This window comes from Nicotiana tabacum, chromosome 22, assembly GCF_000715075.1.
Source record: "Nicotiana tabacum cultivar K326 chromosome 22, ASM71507v2, whole genome shotgun sequence".
In the NCBI taxonomy this organism is placed as follows: domain Eukaryota; kingdom Viridiplantae; phylum Streptophyta; class Magnoliopsida; order Solanales; family Solanaceae; genus Nicotiana; species Nicotiana tabacum.
The window spans coordinates 23634353-23648477 of NC_134101.1; the positions used below are offsets into that span (position 1 = coordinate 23634353).

The window sequence follows — 14125 nt, forward strand, 5'->3', positions numbered from 1 at the left end:
TTATATTGCAGAACTTGCAAATTTGTTTGCTCATTTTTCAGAGGGTGGGAAAATTTATAAACTTGCTATTGATTCTATGAGAAAAAAGTTTAAAAAATATTTTTTCCCTATTCCCCCTATTTATGGTGTTTCTGCTTTGTTAAATCCTTGTATGAAATTAGAAGGTCCTCATTTTTGGTATGAAACTGTTTATAATGGTTTAGCACTTAAAGATGAAGAATTGTCTCAACTTCCAAAAACAATAGTCTCAATTAGAATAAATGCTCAAACTATTTTTAATACTTATCAAGTTTCATTAAATCATGCTAGACCAAATGTTCCAAGTCATTCTTCTTCTGATTCTCAATCATCTAAAAGAACTGCGGGAGTAAGAGCACTTAGTGCTTGGGCAGAATTTAGGGGTTCTTAAGGTTCTAGTAGTAGTGATTTTTCACAATTGAATGAGCTTGAAGTTTATTTGTCACAGGGAATTGAGGAAGTGAATCCCGACGATTCCTTTAATCTTTTGGAATGGTGGAAGGACAAAGAAAAATATTTTTCGGTTCTTTCAAGGATGGCCCGAGACATTTTAACTATTCAAGCTTCAACAGTGGCATCAGAAAGCGCTTTCAGTCAAGAAGACTTCAACTCGGTGATTATAGAGCATCTATGAGGGAGAGTTTAGAAAAATCAGTACTTTTCAGAGATTGGATCCGGTCGGAAAGAAGAAATTTTGGACTTGCTGAATCACAACCAAATGAAGACGAAGCTTACGAAGAAATGCTAGCTGAACTTGCGGAGGATGTTGCTTCGCCCGGAAGTGGCGATGACCAAGCTACTTTTCCGCCACCACCAACGGAAATTCCTCCGGACCTTGATAGATTTATGAAGTTTGTAAGAGATACCATGTAACTTGTATGAACAAAAATTAGTATGTATTATGTAACTTATATTTTGGCACATCTTGATTAGTTTCTTTTTCTTCTCAATGGTGGTATTAGCACCTTGTTGTGCTCATTCCATATGGGAATGAAGACTAAGAAAGATATTGCCATATTTTTTAATGCTATAATAAAATTACAAGGCATATCTCTATATTTTTGTCTTTAGACTTAGATATTAATTTTAACATCCTTTTGTCTCTAAAGGGGTGATTCTTTTTGGAATGCACCAAAAATATAATAGGTTCACATAAATTGGAGTGGAGGGAATAGTAAATTCTTTTAGAAAGCTAAATAGTTTATTTTTCAACCCAATTTGAATATATACATCTTATATATATTATATATATATACATATACATATATATATATATATATATATATATACATCTTATATACTATATATAAGATGTATATATAGCTTATCGAATATAGCTTTTATATATATATATATATATTCGATATTAAATATTGAATATTATAATTTAGGATGTTAAATACAAAATTTATAAAGCATTGTCTTAGATATTTTTTTAACATCCTTTTATCTCTAATATCTATTTAATTTTTTTTAAAAAAATATATTGGGCACACTTAGCCCGCGGGCCGGAACCGTTTAGCCCGGGACCGTCTCGGACCGGTCCCTATAAAAAGCCCGTTTAGGCCTCGTTTAATTTGGGACCTGTTCGGAACCGTTTGGACCGGCCCACTTAGCCCGTTTAGGCTCGGAACCGGCCCATTTACCAGTCCTAAACAGTGGAAATAGTAATAAATGGAGTATTGACTTGTGAAAAATAAGGGAAAAAAAACAAATAACTTGTCTTGACTTGCAGCTTAAGAGCTTAGCTGACCTTTCGACCAATCATGGGCCACCTAGCGGGGCAGCAACCAACCTGTCCTCTCACTTACTTGACCTTGACACTTTGCTACGCACTCTACATTTTCATTTTTTATATCTACACACTCTAAATTTTCTCTTTTACTCAATCTCATTTTATATCCTCCACTTTCTTCGTTTCAATTTGAGTGATATATTATAATTTGATATAAAATTTAAGAAAAATAAATACTTTTGATTTTATATATTTTATACTATTTATATAATTATAATAATTTTGAACTTGTGATGATAATATAACTATAAAGACTTTGCATTAAGAACAAGATGAAATATTTTTCAAATATAGAAATGAATCATTCTTTAAAAATTAATTAATTAAAAAATAATATCACATAAAATAAATAAAACAGATAGTATTTTTTTTTCTTATCTATTTTTTTTTAAAAAGTTGATACCTTTTAATATTTGAATGTTCTTCTACTTTAGTGCTTTTATTTTGCCCTTTACAAAATTGGAGGAATTAACATGTACTTGCTCCGTTTTAATTTATGTGAACCCATTTGACTGGGTACAGAGTTTAAGAAAAGAGAGAAGACTATTGAATATGTGGTGTAAAATGAGGTACATATATTTTATGTGGCTATAAATCATTGCATAAAGGTAAATTGTTGTCAAATAAGGAAAAAGATCATTCTTTGACACAAACTAAAAAGGAAATAAATTCACATAAATTTGAAACGGAGGGAGTATAATATATAGAGTCAAAGACTATTGGACATTAAAGAACAAAGTGATTGCTTCTCTTCTATTATTCACTTATTATTAAAATAAGAATAAAATAAACACTTTATTTTTTCCATTTGCCTTTCTCTTCACCTTTAATCGCTCACGAATGTAAACAAAATAAAATCTTTTTCCCCCTTTCTCTTTCTCCATCTTTTTCATTTCAAACCTCTCTCTCTCTCTCTCTTTCCATTTAATGGAGCAATCTGAGAGCTCAACGACCCACGTTCATCAGCAGCATCAAGAGCCCGAAGAAGAACCAAACGGGTCATCAAACACGACCCATCACTTAACGGTTCCACCCGGTTTGACACCAGAAGAATTCGATGAGCTAAAATCAAGTGTGACTGAGTTCCACACATACCGAGTCAACTCAGCCACACAATGCTCTTCCCTACTCGCACAACGCATCCACGCGCCGCCGCACATCGTCTGGTCCGTCGTCCGCCGTTTCGACAAACCCCAGATATACAAACACTTCATCAAGAGCTGTTCCGTCGGAGAAAACTTCTCCATCGCTGTGGGTGCCACGCGTTACGTCAACGTCATCTCCGGTTTACCGGCGGATACAAGTACTGAGAGGCTTAATATTTTGGATGATGAAAAGTACGTTACGGGTTTCAGTATAATTGGTGGGGAACATAGGTTGAGGAATTACAGGTCAGTTACTACTGTACATGGATTCGATCAGCAACGCGATGGGAAAATCTCGACCGTTGTTTTGGAATCTTACGTTGTTGATGTACCTGAAGGGAATACTGAAGAAGACACTCGTCTTTTTGCTGATACAGTCGTCAAGTTGAATCTTCAGAAATTGGGCTCCGTCGCTGAAGCTATAGCTCGTGGAGGCAACGGTGTCGTTTGATAATATTGAAAAGACGATACAGAAAGGTTTAATTTTTTCTTCATCTTAATTTTCTTTTTTCTTTACCATTTAGCTTTCTTTTTCGGGGGTTTGGGTTTTGGGTTTATTTCTGAATTGTTTTTCTTTGAAATGTTTTGTTTTTTAAAGGGTTCATGGAAACAAGGTCATTTTAGTCGATGTGATGTACAGAATCAAGAAATGTTAAGATGAAGATGTTGTATTCTGTACCTTTTTTATTTTGTTGAAAGAAGAAAAAATCCGTTTACTTTTTTTTTTCAATTAAAGTGTCGTTGTTGAGTGGAAATGGAAAGTTTTACTTTTTTACCAAGTTTCCATTTTAATCTACCTTAGCTTATTAATACTCCATCCGTTTCCAATTTATGTGAATCAATTTGATTGGACACGAAGTTTAAGAAAAGAGAGAAAATTTTTGAACTTGTGGTTAAAAATGAGACACATATTGCATAAAGGTAAATTGTTTCCAAATAAGGAAAGAGGTTATTTTGTTTTTACATGGACTAAAAAGAAAATAAATTCACATAAATTGAAACGGAGGGCGTAGCATTTTGCTAATCTACAGAATGTTATACACGTAGACTAATACGGAGATGAAAGTTGATTGTTGAAGATGTTGTATTGCTCTTTGTAGTTTATAGTGGAGATTCAACGTTTGCTTCCTAGTTTCCATATTAATTTAAATTTGCTTAATCACTTGCCTTTTTTACTTTGAAATAAGAGTCTATGAATATAACGCCATTGCAAGATTTACTCAGTATTGGATCTCTCTCGGGTAATTCAAAAATAGTGAGACTGTGATTGAAAAATAGCCACAATATTAAAATTAATTAAAATTTAGTTATTTTTAATGTAAAGATAAATTTGAACAAAAATACTGTTTTCGAAAAATATTTCAGCATAATATACTGGAGTTCGAGTTTTTTACATGTAAACTTTTAGCATAATATACTAGAGTTTCAGCATAATATACTGGAGTTCCAGTATAATATGCTAGAAGTTTATATACATGTGCTCCAATCTCCAATATATTATGCTGAAACTTTTCGTGTGCTGGAGTTCCAGCATAATATGTTGAAAGTTCATACATAAGTGCACTCCAGTATATTATGTTGGAACTTTTCGTGTTGCAGCAAAATAACGGCTATTTTTCAATGAATTTGCAAACGCTAGCTATTTTTTAATTACCGATCCGAAATGACTCGTGCTATTTTCAGGTATTTTTGTGTATCGTTTTCAAAAGCGACAAATATCCAAATTTGGCTCGCTATAATTAGTAAATTGCTGTCCGTCTAGGGGTGGGCATTCGGTCGGTTCGGTTCGGTTATTTGGTTTTCGGTTTTGTAAAAGTAGTAACCGAAACCGAACTGAAATAAGTTTGGTTCAGTTCGGTTTTCTAATTTCGGTTCGGTTTATTTCGATTCGGTTTTCGGTTTGAACATTATCATATTGGGCTCTCTCTATGTAATAATTGGACCGACGAATTTGTTGGTTTTGTTTCAAAATTTCGATAAATTAGACTGAAACCAACCGAAAATTTGTTGGTTTGCTAATAATTCGATTTTTCGGTTAACCGAACCAAATAAATTAATAACCGAAAACCGAACCAAAAAACTTAAATTTTAAAATTTTAAATCGAAATCGACCGAAAAAACCGAATAACCGAAATCAAAATAAAAATATTTTCGATTCGGTCGGTTTTTTCGATTCGGACCGAAATATGACCACCCCTACCGCCATCTCGACGTAAGCAACTTCTATACACCGTCATTAAAAAATAAATTTATATTATCAACTTATGCAAAATTAACTATTGATAACTGTCCATATATAAATTAAATTAGTCATCTGAAAATAACATAGATAACATGATATAATAATAGGTTTAATTTAACTTATAATATTAAAAAGTTATACATCAGTTTGTGTATGTACGTAAATTAAATTCTTTTCGATGAATGTATTTCTCTCAATTTTCTTTCACGAGCCTTTTCAATATAGAAATAATGAGACTGAAGAACGGAGGAGAATTAATACTTAAGCAGTAAATTGAAAAATGGGACAATCTATTTTTGATTGAGTAGGAAGGCTTTAGCTAATTGTCAAATTCCTACTCCAGTTATTCTGGCATATATATATATATATGACAGTTTGTTCTCTTGAGTGGATGATTTTCCAGTTATTATTAGTATTTGTAAATTTGCATATCCATTAATTATTTTCTTTGGCATGTGTTTGAAGTAAAGCTGTAGCTATTTTCATCGGTCAATGACTTTGTCATTTAGCATGAATCTTTGATCTTCTGTTAAACTGTGAGAATAATAACTAAATCCAAGCTAGTTTCTAATATTTTGGAGTTATAGTTGAAAATGAGATTGAAGAAGTTGAGAGGGGGGAAGGATGTGGGGATCAAAACTCCAAAAGGGGAAATATTATACTCCCATGTTGCATAAAGAATCTTTATGGCTACATTTCAAATATTACTATCACATAAATTGAAACAAATAAAATAATAAAGAAAAGTCCAGAAGAAATGCCAAAAGCAGGGGGGGAGTTGGAATCAGGGCAGTAGCAGTTTGGACAACTTTCTTTTTGGAGGCTTGTGTTAGTTAGGAATAAAGAATACATGCCCTTCCCTTGTTCCTTTGTCCTTTGCCTATTGGCATACTTGAAAAGACAGAGAGTATAAGATAGAGATAAGAGGTGTTTATTTTTCCCTTTATGCATTTATTATCTTAAATTTATTGGTTGGTTAATCCGAATTCGACTTGACAACATCAACTGGTCGACTTAAAACTTGATCGAAATTTTCTTTTCGTTTATTGGTTGGTTTAATTATATTCCATAATTGGTAGCAACCCCCCCCCCACCTCCCCCTTTTCTTTTTTTGGGGGGTGGGGGGTGGGTTAGGTTTGGATTCAATTCAATTTATCTTGGCTCGGCTGGACGCCCACGCCTATATCTAAGAAAGCAAGTTAAAAAAGAGGGAACATCATCAATGCATGTAAGATTTGGTGTGTAAAAGTTTTACCATGAAGTGTAAATGTCAAATTAAGGATTTTCAGACAAAATATGTATTAAGCATTTAATCTCTAATAGACATGGGTAAGGCTTCTTTAGTGAGCATCATGTAAAAGCTGTACTAAATCTGCGTCAACTTCCTTCATTATTTTTTTGGCACTAAATTTTTGTTATTCTTTTTGCTTTGACTGTCATTTTAAAGACCTTGTTGACTTGACCATCATTAATATCGTGTTCTGTTTGGTAAAAAAAAAAAAAAAAAAGAACATCCAGGCAAGAAGCAGATAGATTCCTATTTCTGGACAAGTTCTCACCTTTAATTCATTTCTCTAATTATCCCCTCCCCCCTCCCCCTTTTCTTCTTTTGGGGTTTCCTTGGGGGAGATGAGCATGCATGTTCTTTTGTCTTCACTCTACATTCTATTCGGTTGTTTGGTATAATGGTGGAATATCGCATGTGTGACGGCGTGAGATAACTAATTTTATAATTTTAGTGTAAAAATTATCTCGAATTGGTTGATATCCTAAACCAAACATAGAATAAAGTTAATCCTAAACTTTATTCTTAGATTATTATCCTGATTTTGTGTACCGTTTTAGTACTCCCTCCTTTTCAATTTAGATGAGATATTTTAACTCGGTACGGAGTTTAAGAAAATAAAAGATGACTTTTAAAACTTGTGGTCTTAAAAGCTTAAGGGGTAAAAGCTTTGTGGACCATAAAATTTGTGTGGTTATAAAAGCTTCTCATTAAGGATAAAATGAGTAAAATGAAGAGTTTAAAGTTGAATTATTTTCAAATTTAAAAATGTGTCATTTATTTTGAAACATACTAAAAAGGAAAGTATCTCATTTAATTTGAAACGGATGGAGTAGTATTTTTCACTAAAAGCTAGTACTAACAATTTTTCAGGAATTGTTCTCTCTTATCTCTTCTGCTTTAATGGAAAAGGTCCCTTTTATTTATATATATATATATATATATATATATATATATATATATATATATATATATATATATATATATCCACATGGAACTGTCCCTACAGGGTATTGCCCCAATCTTTCAAGATTCATGCACCAATCAAGAAATGGCTGAAATTGGCTTCTCTCCCCTAGGGCTGTGCATTTGGATTGGATATTCCAAATCCGAACCGATCCGTTTAATTTCGGATTTCGGATTTCGGATTATGTTTATTAAAATTTCGAATATTCAGATTGGTATAATTTTAATCCGATCCAATCCGAAATTCGAAATTATTAGGGCATGTATAAATACTAAACATTAATTTCGGATAACTAGTACTTCCTTTACATCTTCCTTCAAGTTATTACCTTTACAATTGCTAGATTTAGCTACATTGGTACCATAGTACCCTCATAATTGCAGAAACATGAATTTTTCTTGCTGTATTGCCTCTTCCACAAAGAAAATATAAGTATGAGTTTTGCAACTTAGAGACATAACAACTCGAACCTCCAGAAAAATATTTTCTTAGAGATGCAATGCTGATAAAAGGGATGAAAAGCAAAGAAACTAACAAATTTTCAGGAATTGTTCTCTCTTATCTCTTCTGCTTTAATGGAAAAGGTCCCTTTTATTTATTTTAAATATATATATATATATATATATATATATATATATATATATATATATATATATATATATATATATATATAAAAACTGTCCCTACAGGGTATTGCCCCAATCTAAATGGCTGAAATTGGCTTCTCTCCCCTAGGGTTGTGCATTTGGATCGGATATTCCAAATCCGAACCGATCCGTTCAATTTCGGATTTCGGTTATTGGGATCGAATTTTGAATTATGTTTATTAAAATTTTGAATATTCGGATTGGTATAATTTTAATCTGATCCGATCCGAAATTTGAAATTATTAGGGCATGTATAAATACTAAACATTAATTTCGGATAGCTAGTACTTCCATTACATCTTCCTTCAAGTTATAACCTTTACAATTGCTAGATTTAGCTATATTGGTACCATAGTACCCTCATAATTGCAGAAACATAAATTTTTCTTGTTGTATTGCCTCTTCCACAAAGAAAATATAAGTATGAGTTTTGCAACTTAGAGACATAACAACTCGAACCTCCAGAAAAATATTTTCTTAGAGATGCAATGCTGATAAAAGGGATGAAAAGCAAAGATATGTTTGTATTAGCACAGAACACAGAAGAAGCAGATAGGGCAGATGCATTAGTCGATTAGATTAGCAATAGCCTTAATAATACGTATAATCTGATCTGAAAATCTGAAATATTTATCCGGTCCAAAATTTAAAATCCGATCCGTCCGATATTAATTCTGAGCGGATTCGGATTGCATTTTGTAGAATCTGAAATTCGAAATGTACTAAATCCAATCCGATCCATACACAACCCTACTCTCCACCAATCAAGGGACACAGTTCAAGATGGTCATGTTATGGTGTGGGGTCGTTTTTGGTTAGTAGGGTTCAAGTTTCAACATTGTAAATTGATGTGAGGCCATGGGTGTGAGAATTACGTATTTCATTATTTCTAACTACAAATGTTATTCAAAATACGCCCCTTAAAGTTATCCACATTTTTCACTTAAATATTTCATCTAATGTCCGTTTCATTTGAACACTTTAATTAGGTTTTTACTGTGTCATTTAGACACAATTTGATAATATGGCATAGTGCGTGTATCACGCCATTTTTCAGAGCGTGAGATATCCGTTTTTCTTTTTAAAATTTTTTTCTTTCTTTTTCCTCATAATTCTTTCACTCGCCATGTTTGCTTTAGTTTTCATTGCTAGAAAATCTCAAACATTTATTCTTCTTTGTTTTTCTCACCTCACTACTAAAAAAACTGGTTTTAGCGACGGACAAATTCTGTAACTATACAGAAAAATTCATCGCTAATCTTATTTAGCGACGGATTAGTGACAGATTATCAAGAAATTCTGCTAGCTACGGGCAATTTAGCGACATATTAGCGACGACGTTCGTAGCTAATTTCAGTTTTTTTTTGTAGTGTCTCAAATTCTTTAGCCACTATTACAGACATGTTGCCCTACTTCACCATGCCTAGATTCCATTTCACCAATCTCTGCACCCTTTCTATTATTGAAATTTGTCAAAAACTAAAGTAGCTGATTCAATCTGCAGGTTGTTCGTGCTTCCCACACAATTCTGACACTTCTCCCTTCAGATACGAGGGCTGAAACCTTTTTGAACAGTTTTTTAGATCTGAAACGCATAGGTTCCGGCACCGGCGAGCTTGCTGGATTAGTGCCTTTATCTTGGGGCATCACTAAAATATTCATTACAAACCCTATCGAGCCGCATGGTATCTTTGGAAACTCCAGGTTTGGCCATTTGAAGCAAATCACTAATATTTGTTGTTGGTGGATTTATTTTTCGACAATCTGGGTTAATCTTTCATGACACATAAATTTTTAGTTGTTTCTTATGCCTGTTCTAAATGTTGCAGAGGGTTGGAGGGTGGTGATTAGGAGAAAGGAGAATGGTGGCAGGGGTGAGTCTATGGAGAAGACGACATGAGGTATCTTTTGTTCTTTCAGCATAAGAAGACGGGAGGGGGTCATGGGGAAGATGACGAATGGGTGGGTTGGGGTTCTTATTTTCTTTTAATTTTTTTCTTTTTTTTCAAAACTTTTTCGATTGTTTAAAATTAAATCCATGTCTCTCCATCTTATTGGTCGCTCTGGTGTGTGAATTACATGCATCTTTTTGTATTAATTGGATGCCTATCAGTTTTGCGTCTTAATGATTGGAGTATCCAAATATAACGAACTTAAGATGAAGTGTGTAAGTGAAAAGTATGGACAACTTTTTTTTGAGTTAAAATTATATTCTATTGATACTCAAAAATATGTACAATTGAGTCCGAGGAGCAACTTTGACAGGCTTCTCCCAATTACATCACAATCTGCTACTGCCAATTTGTGTCTATCTATCCTATACTATTGCTCAATACAGACACTTGTTAAACCAACTACAGCAAGGACTTCTACTTTTAATTCAACTATGTAATCCAATCCAGTTGTTGCAATGCCTCTTTACACTTACCTATGTTCTTACCTCTAATATGTATGTGTAGCAAGCACTATCTCTCTGAAGATTTGAAGTTCATCAAACTTAGCTTTGTCAAATCTGATTTTGTTCCTCTCCTTCCAAATCAGTGCAACAGTCATAGCAAACATACAGCTAGTAATAACATTTGTTCCTTTTCTGCTTTTGGCTTTCTTGCATGCCCAATTCAGTTCTGTTTCCCAATCTTCAATGCTCCTCTTATGTCTCAGTCATGAACATAGTTTGGACCACAATTTCTTTGTAATGGTACATTCAAAGAACAAGTGGCTAAAGGATTCCAGGTTATGTCCACAGAATGTACATGCTGCAGGAACTTGGATGCCAATCTTCAATAGTCTTTCCACTGTAGCTAGTCTCTGCTGTGTTGCAAGCCATAAGGTGAATCTATATCTTAGATGTATATTTGTGTGCAGCATCAAGCTTTTCCATTCAACTCTGGGGTAAACTGGTATTAGCTTCAAGTACATCTGTTTTATCTGGAACTTTGCATTTTTGCACATTGTCTGCAATCTGTTGTGAATGTTTCCTTGAAGTTGTTGATGCTCCATAATCAAACTTCTACTTTCTAGTATCTTCCTCACCACCCAAGATGCAGCCTTAGGTGTGATCATTGTTTCCAGATTCCCGTTCTTTATATCGAAGCTGTGCACCCACATTATCCATAAGCAGTCTTTCTTTCTTGTTATATCCCACAGATGTTTTATAATTGCTGATTTGTTCCACAATTTTATGTCTAGTATATTGAGACCTCTAGCAGCTACTAGCCTGCACACCTTTTCCCAAGCCACTAGTGCTTTCTTTGAGATAGTAGCAGTACCAGTCCATAGGAAAGTTTTGCATATTACTTCAATTGCTTTCATCACCTTCTTTGGAAGAATAAAAATCTGTGCCCAATAAGTTTGAATACCAAAAATAACAGCCTTGATCAATTGACATCTACCAGTATAAGATAGAAGTTTTGTGACCAGCATGTGATCCTTGCTGTTATCTTCTCAATAAGAGGTAAATATTGATGGACTCCTAGCTTCTTTGCATCTAGAGGGATCCCCAAGTATTTGAAAGGAAACTTTCCTTCAGTAAAACCCAAAGCTTCAAGGATTTCCTGTTTTTCAGTTTGAGAGATTCCAGCTATATATATAGCACTTTTGCTTATATTTGCCTGTAAACCAGAGGCAACTGAGAACCTATGAAAGGCAGCATTTAGGATCTTTATAGACTCAAAATCAGCTCTGCAATACATCAAGATATCATCAGCAAAATATATATGTGTACTGTTCAACTTCCTGCACCTAGGATGAAAATTGAAGTTTCCATTCTTATGCAGTTGTCTCATTTCTCTACCCAGATATTTCATTGCAATAACAAACAAGTACGGAGACATTGGATCTCCTTGTCTAATCCCCCTTTTTCCTTTGAAAGGCTTGGTCAGTCCTCCATTAACTACTAAGGAATATGACATTGTAGTAACACATGTCATTATCCATTGCACAAACTTTAAGGGAAAACCAAGATCAATAAGCATTATTCTGAGAAAACTCCATTCCAAAGTATCATAAGTTTTCCTCAGGTCCACCTTCAGCACACATCTAGGAAAGACACCCTTTTTAGAGTATCCTTTAAACAGTTCATGACTTAGTAGAATGTTATCAATAATACACCTCCCTTTAATGAATGCTGATTGAGAGTGACCAATTAATCCATCAAGAACAGATTTGATTCTTTTTGTGATGACTTTAGAAATAATCTTATACACTGTAGTACATCATGCAATAGGCCTATAGTCCTTGACTGTTGAAGGTGCTAAAACTTTAGGTACTAATGTGATGGCTTTAGTGTTGATCATTCCAGGCAGGCTACTGGTAGAAAAGAAGTTCTTTATAACTTCAAAGATATTCTCCTTCACTATATCCCAGTTCCTAGTAAAGAACTCCACAGGGAATCCATCAACCCCTGGTGCTTTGTCTTTAGGCATCTCCCATACTGCAGCTGTTATTTACTCATTTGTAACATCCCGAATCAAATCTCTTTGTTGTGATATATTTAAGCATGGTCCTTCCTTGATTATAGCTGTGTTTGTATAAGGTATTTCAGCAACACAATCTCCCATCAAGGATTGAAACACTCTGATGAATTCCTGCTCAACCAATTTGGGATCTGTTAACTTTATTCCTCTATCAGTATATATGGATGCTATACTATTCTGACTGGATCTAATCTTCCATTGAGCATGAAAATACTTTGTATTTGCATCACCACATTCAATCCAGCAAGCCTTGGACTTCTGCCTCATTACTTGTTCCTCAATATTGTTCCATTTCTTAATGTCAGCTAGTGTGTCTTTCTCTAAATCGAATAAGTCCTGTGCTAGAGGATCTTGCTGAATTTGGTTCTGAACAATATCCAATTTTTTTCTTACCTGCTCAAGCTTTTGTTTATATGAAGCCATATAAGTATTAGTGTCTTTCAGCTGTGTCTTCATAACCTTCAGCTTACTCCAGATATGATGCACATGTGTTCCATCATAATTCTGACTCCAAAGATACTGAATAATATGTTGGAATTGTGGAATCTCCATGATATTTGTGTATAGCCTAAATGATTTAGGATTTAATAACTTTTGTCTACCATATTTGATTAGGATAGGGGAGTGATCAGAGACTGATGGATTCAAAAAATCTACCTCTACATGACCATATTGTTGTATCCACTGGTAGCTTCCCAAATCCTAATCTATCTTGCTATATATTCTTGATCCAGTACCTTGATTATTTGTCCAAGTATAATGCCAACCTTTGGCTCTAAGAGGGGTAAGCTGTAGAGAGTCAATCACATCTTTGAATCCCTATGTTTCAGCAATGGTTACAGGGGACCCTATTCTATCATCATAGGATAGTACATTGCTAAAGTCTCCACTAAGTAGCCATGTCTCCTGAGCCTGTATATTTATCTGTTTAAGGTCCCCCCCTCCCCATAGATTCTCCCTTTGTTGGCCATCATTCTGGGCATAAATGATACTGAGATGTATTTTAATTTGAGTGCTGGTATCCTCCACTAGGCAATGGATGAATTGATCTGTAGTGTGAATAATCTGCAGCTGTATGTGTACTCTCCACAATATCCAAATTCTATCTTTTACAGCATAAGGATAATTGCAGTATACATTTTACCCCTTAGCAATTTTTTTTGTATTTTCTTAGCCTTATGTTCTTTGACTCTGGTTTCAATACATCCCATTACATCTACTTTATTTTTAGCCAGAAAGGTTTTAACCTCTTTCTGCTTATGAGCCCGATTTAGGCCCCTAATATTCCAAGTGATAATGATCATAGAGAGTTAGAAATTAAAGGGCATGGTGGACCTCGATCCTCATGTTGTCCTCTTCTCCCAGCATCCTTTATCTCAATAATTGCCTTTCCTTTATTGTGAAATAATTATTAATATAAGGCAAAATACATCGACAACCCCTTAAAGTATGGATAACTTTAAGGGGTTGTCGATGTATTTTGCCTTATGTTAACAATTGTTTCACAATTTGATTTATAATTTCAACTTCAACATAAGATAAGAGAATATG

General features: G+C 34.1%; 2 protein-coding genes across 2 annotated transcripts; one reads left to right on the top strand and one right to left on the bottom strand.

Moving 5' to 3' along the window:
- Positions 1-2609: 2609 nt before the first annotated feature.
- LOC107762606 (abscisic acid receptor PYR1-like) lies at positions 2610-3732 on the top strand. Its single transcript, XM_016580974.2, has one exon. It carries the CDS (start codon positions 2741-2743, stop codon positions 3407-3409), a length of 669 nt encoding a protein of 222 aa, XP_016436460.1. The 5' UTR covers positions 2610-2740; the 3' UTR covers positions 3410-3732.
- Positions 3733-12544: 8812 nt separating this feature from the next.
- On the bottom strand, positions 12545-13126 carry LOC142175746 (uncharacterized). The gene has a single exon (XM_075242732.1). The coding sequence runs from the start codon at positions 13124-13126 to the stop codon at positions 12545-12547; it is 582 nt and encodes a 193-aa protein (XP_075098833.1).
- Positions 13127-14125: the final 999 nt, after the last annotated feature.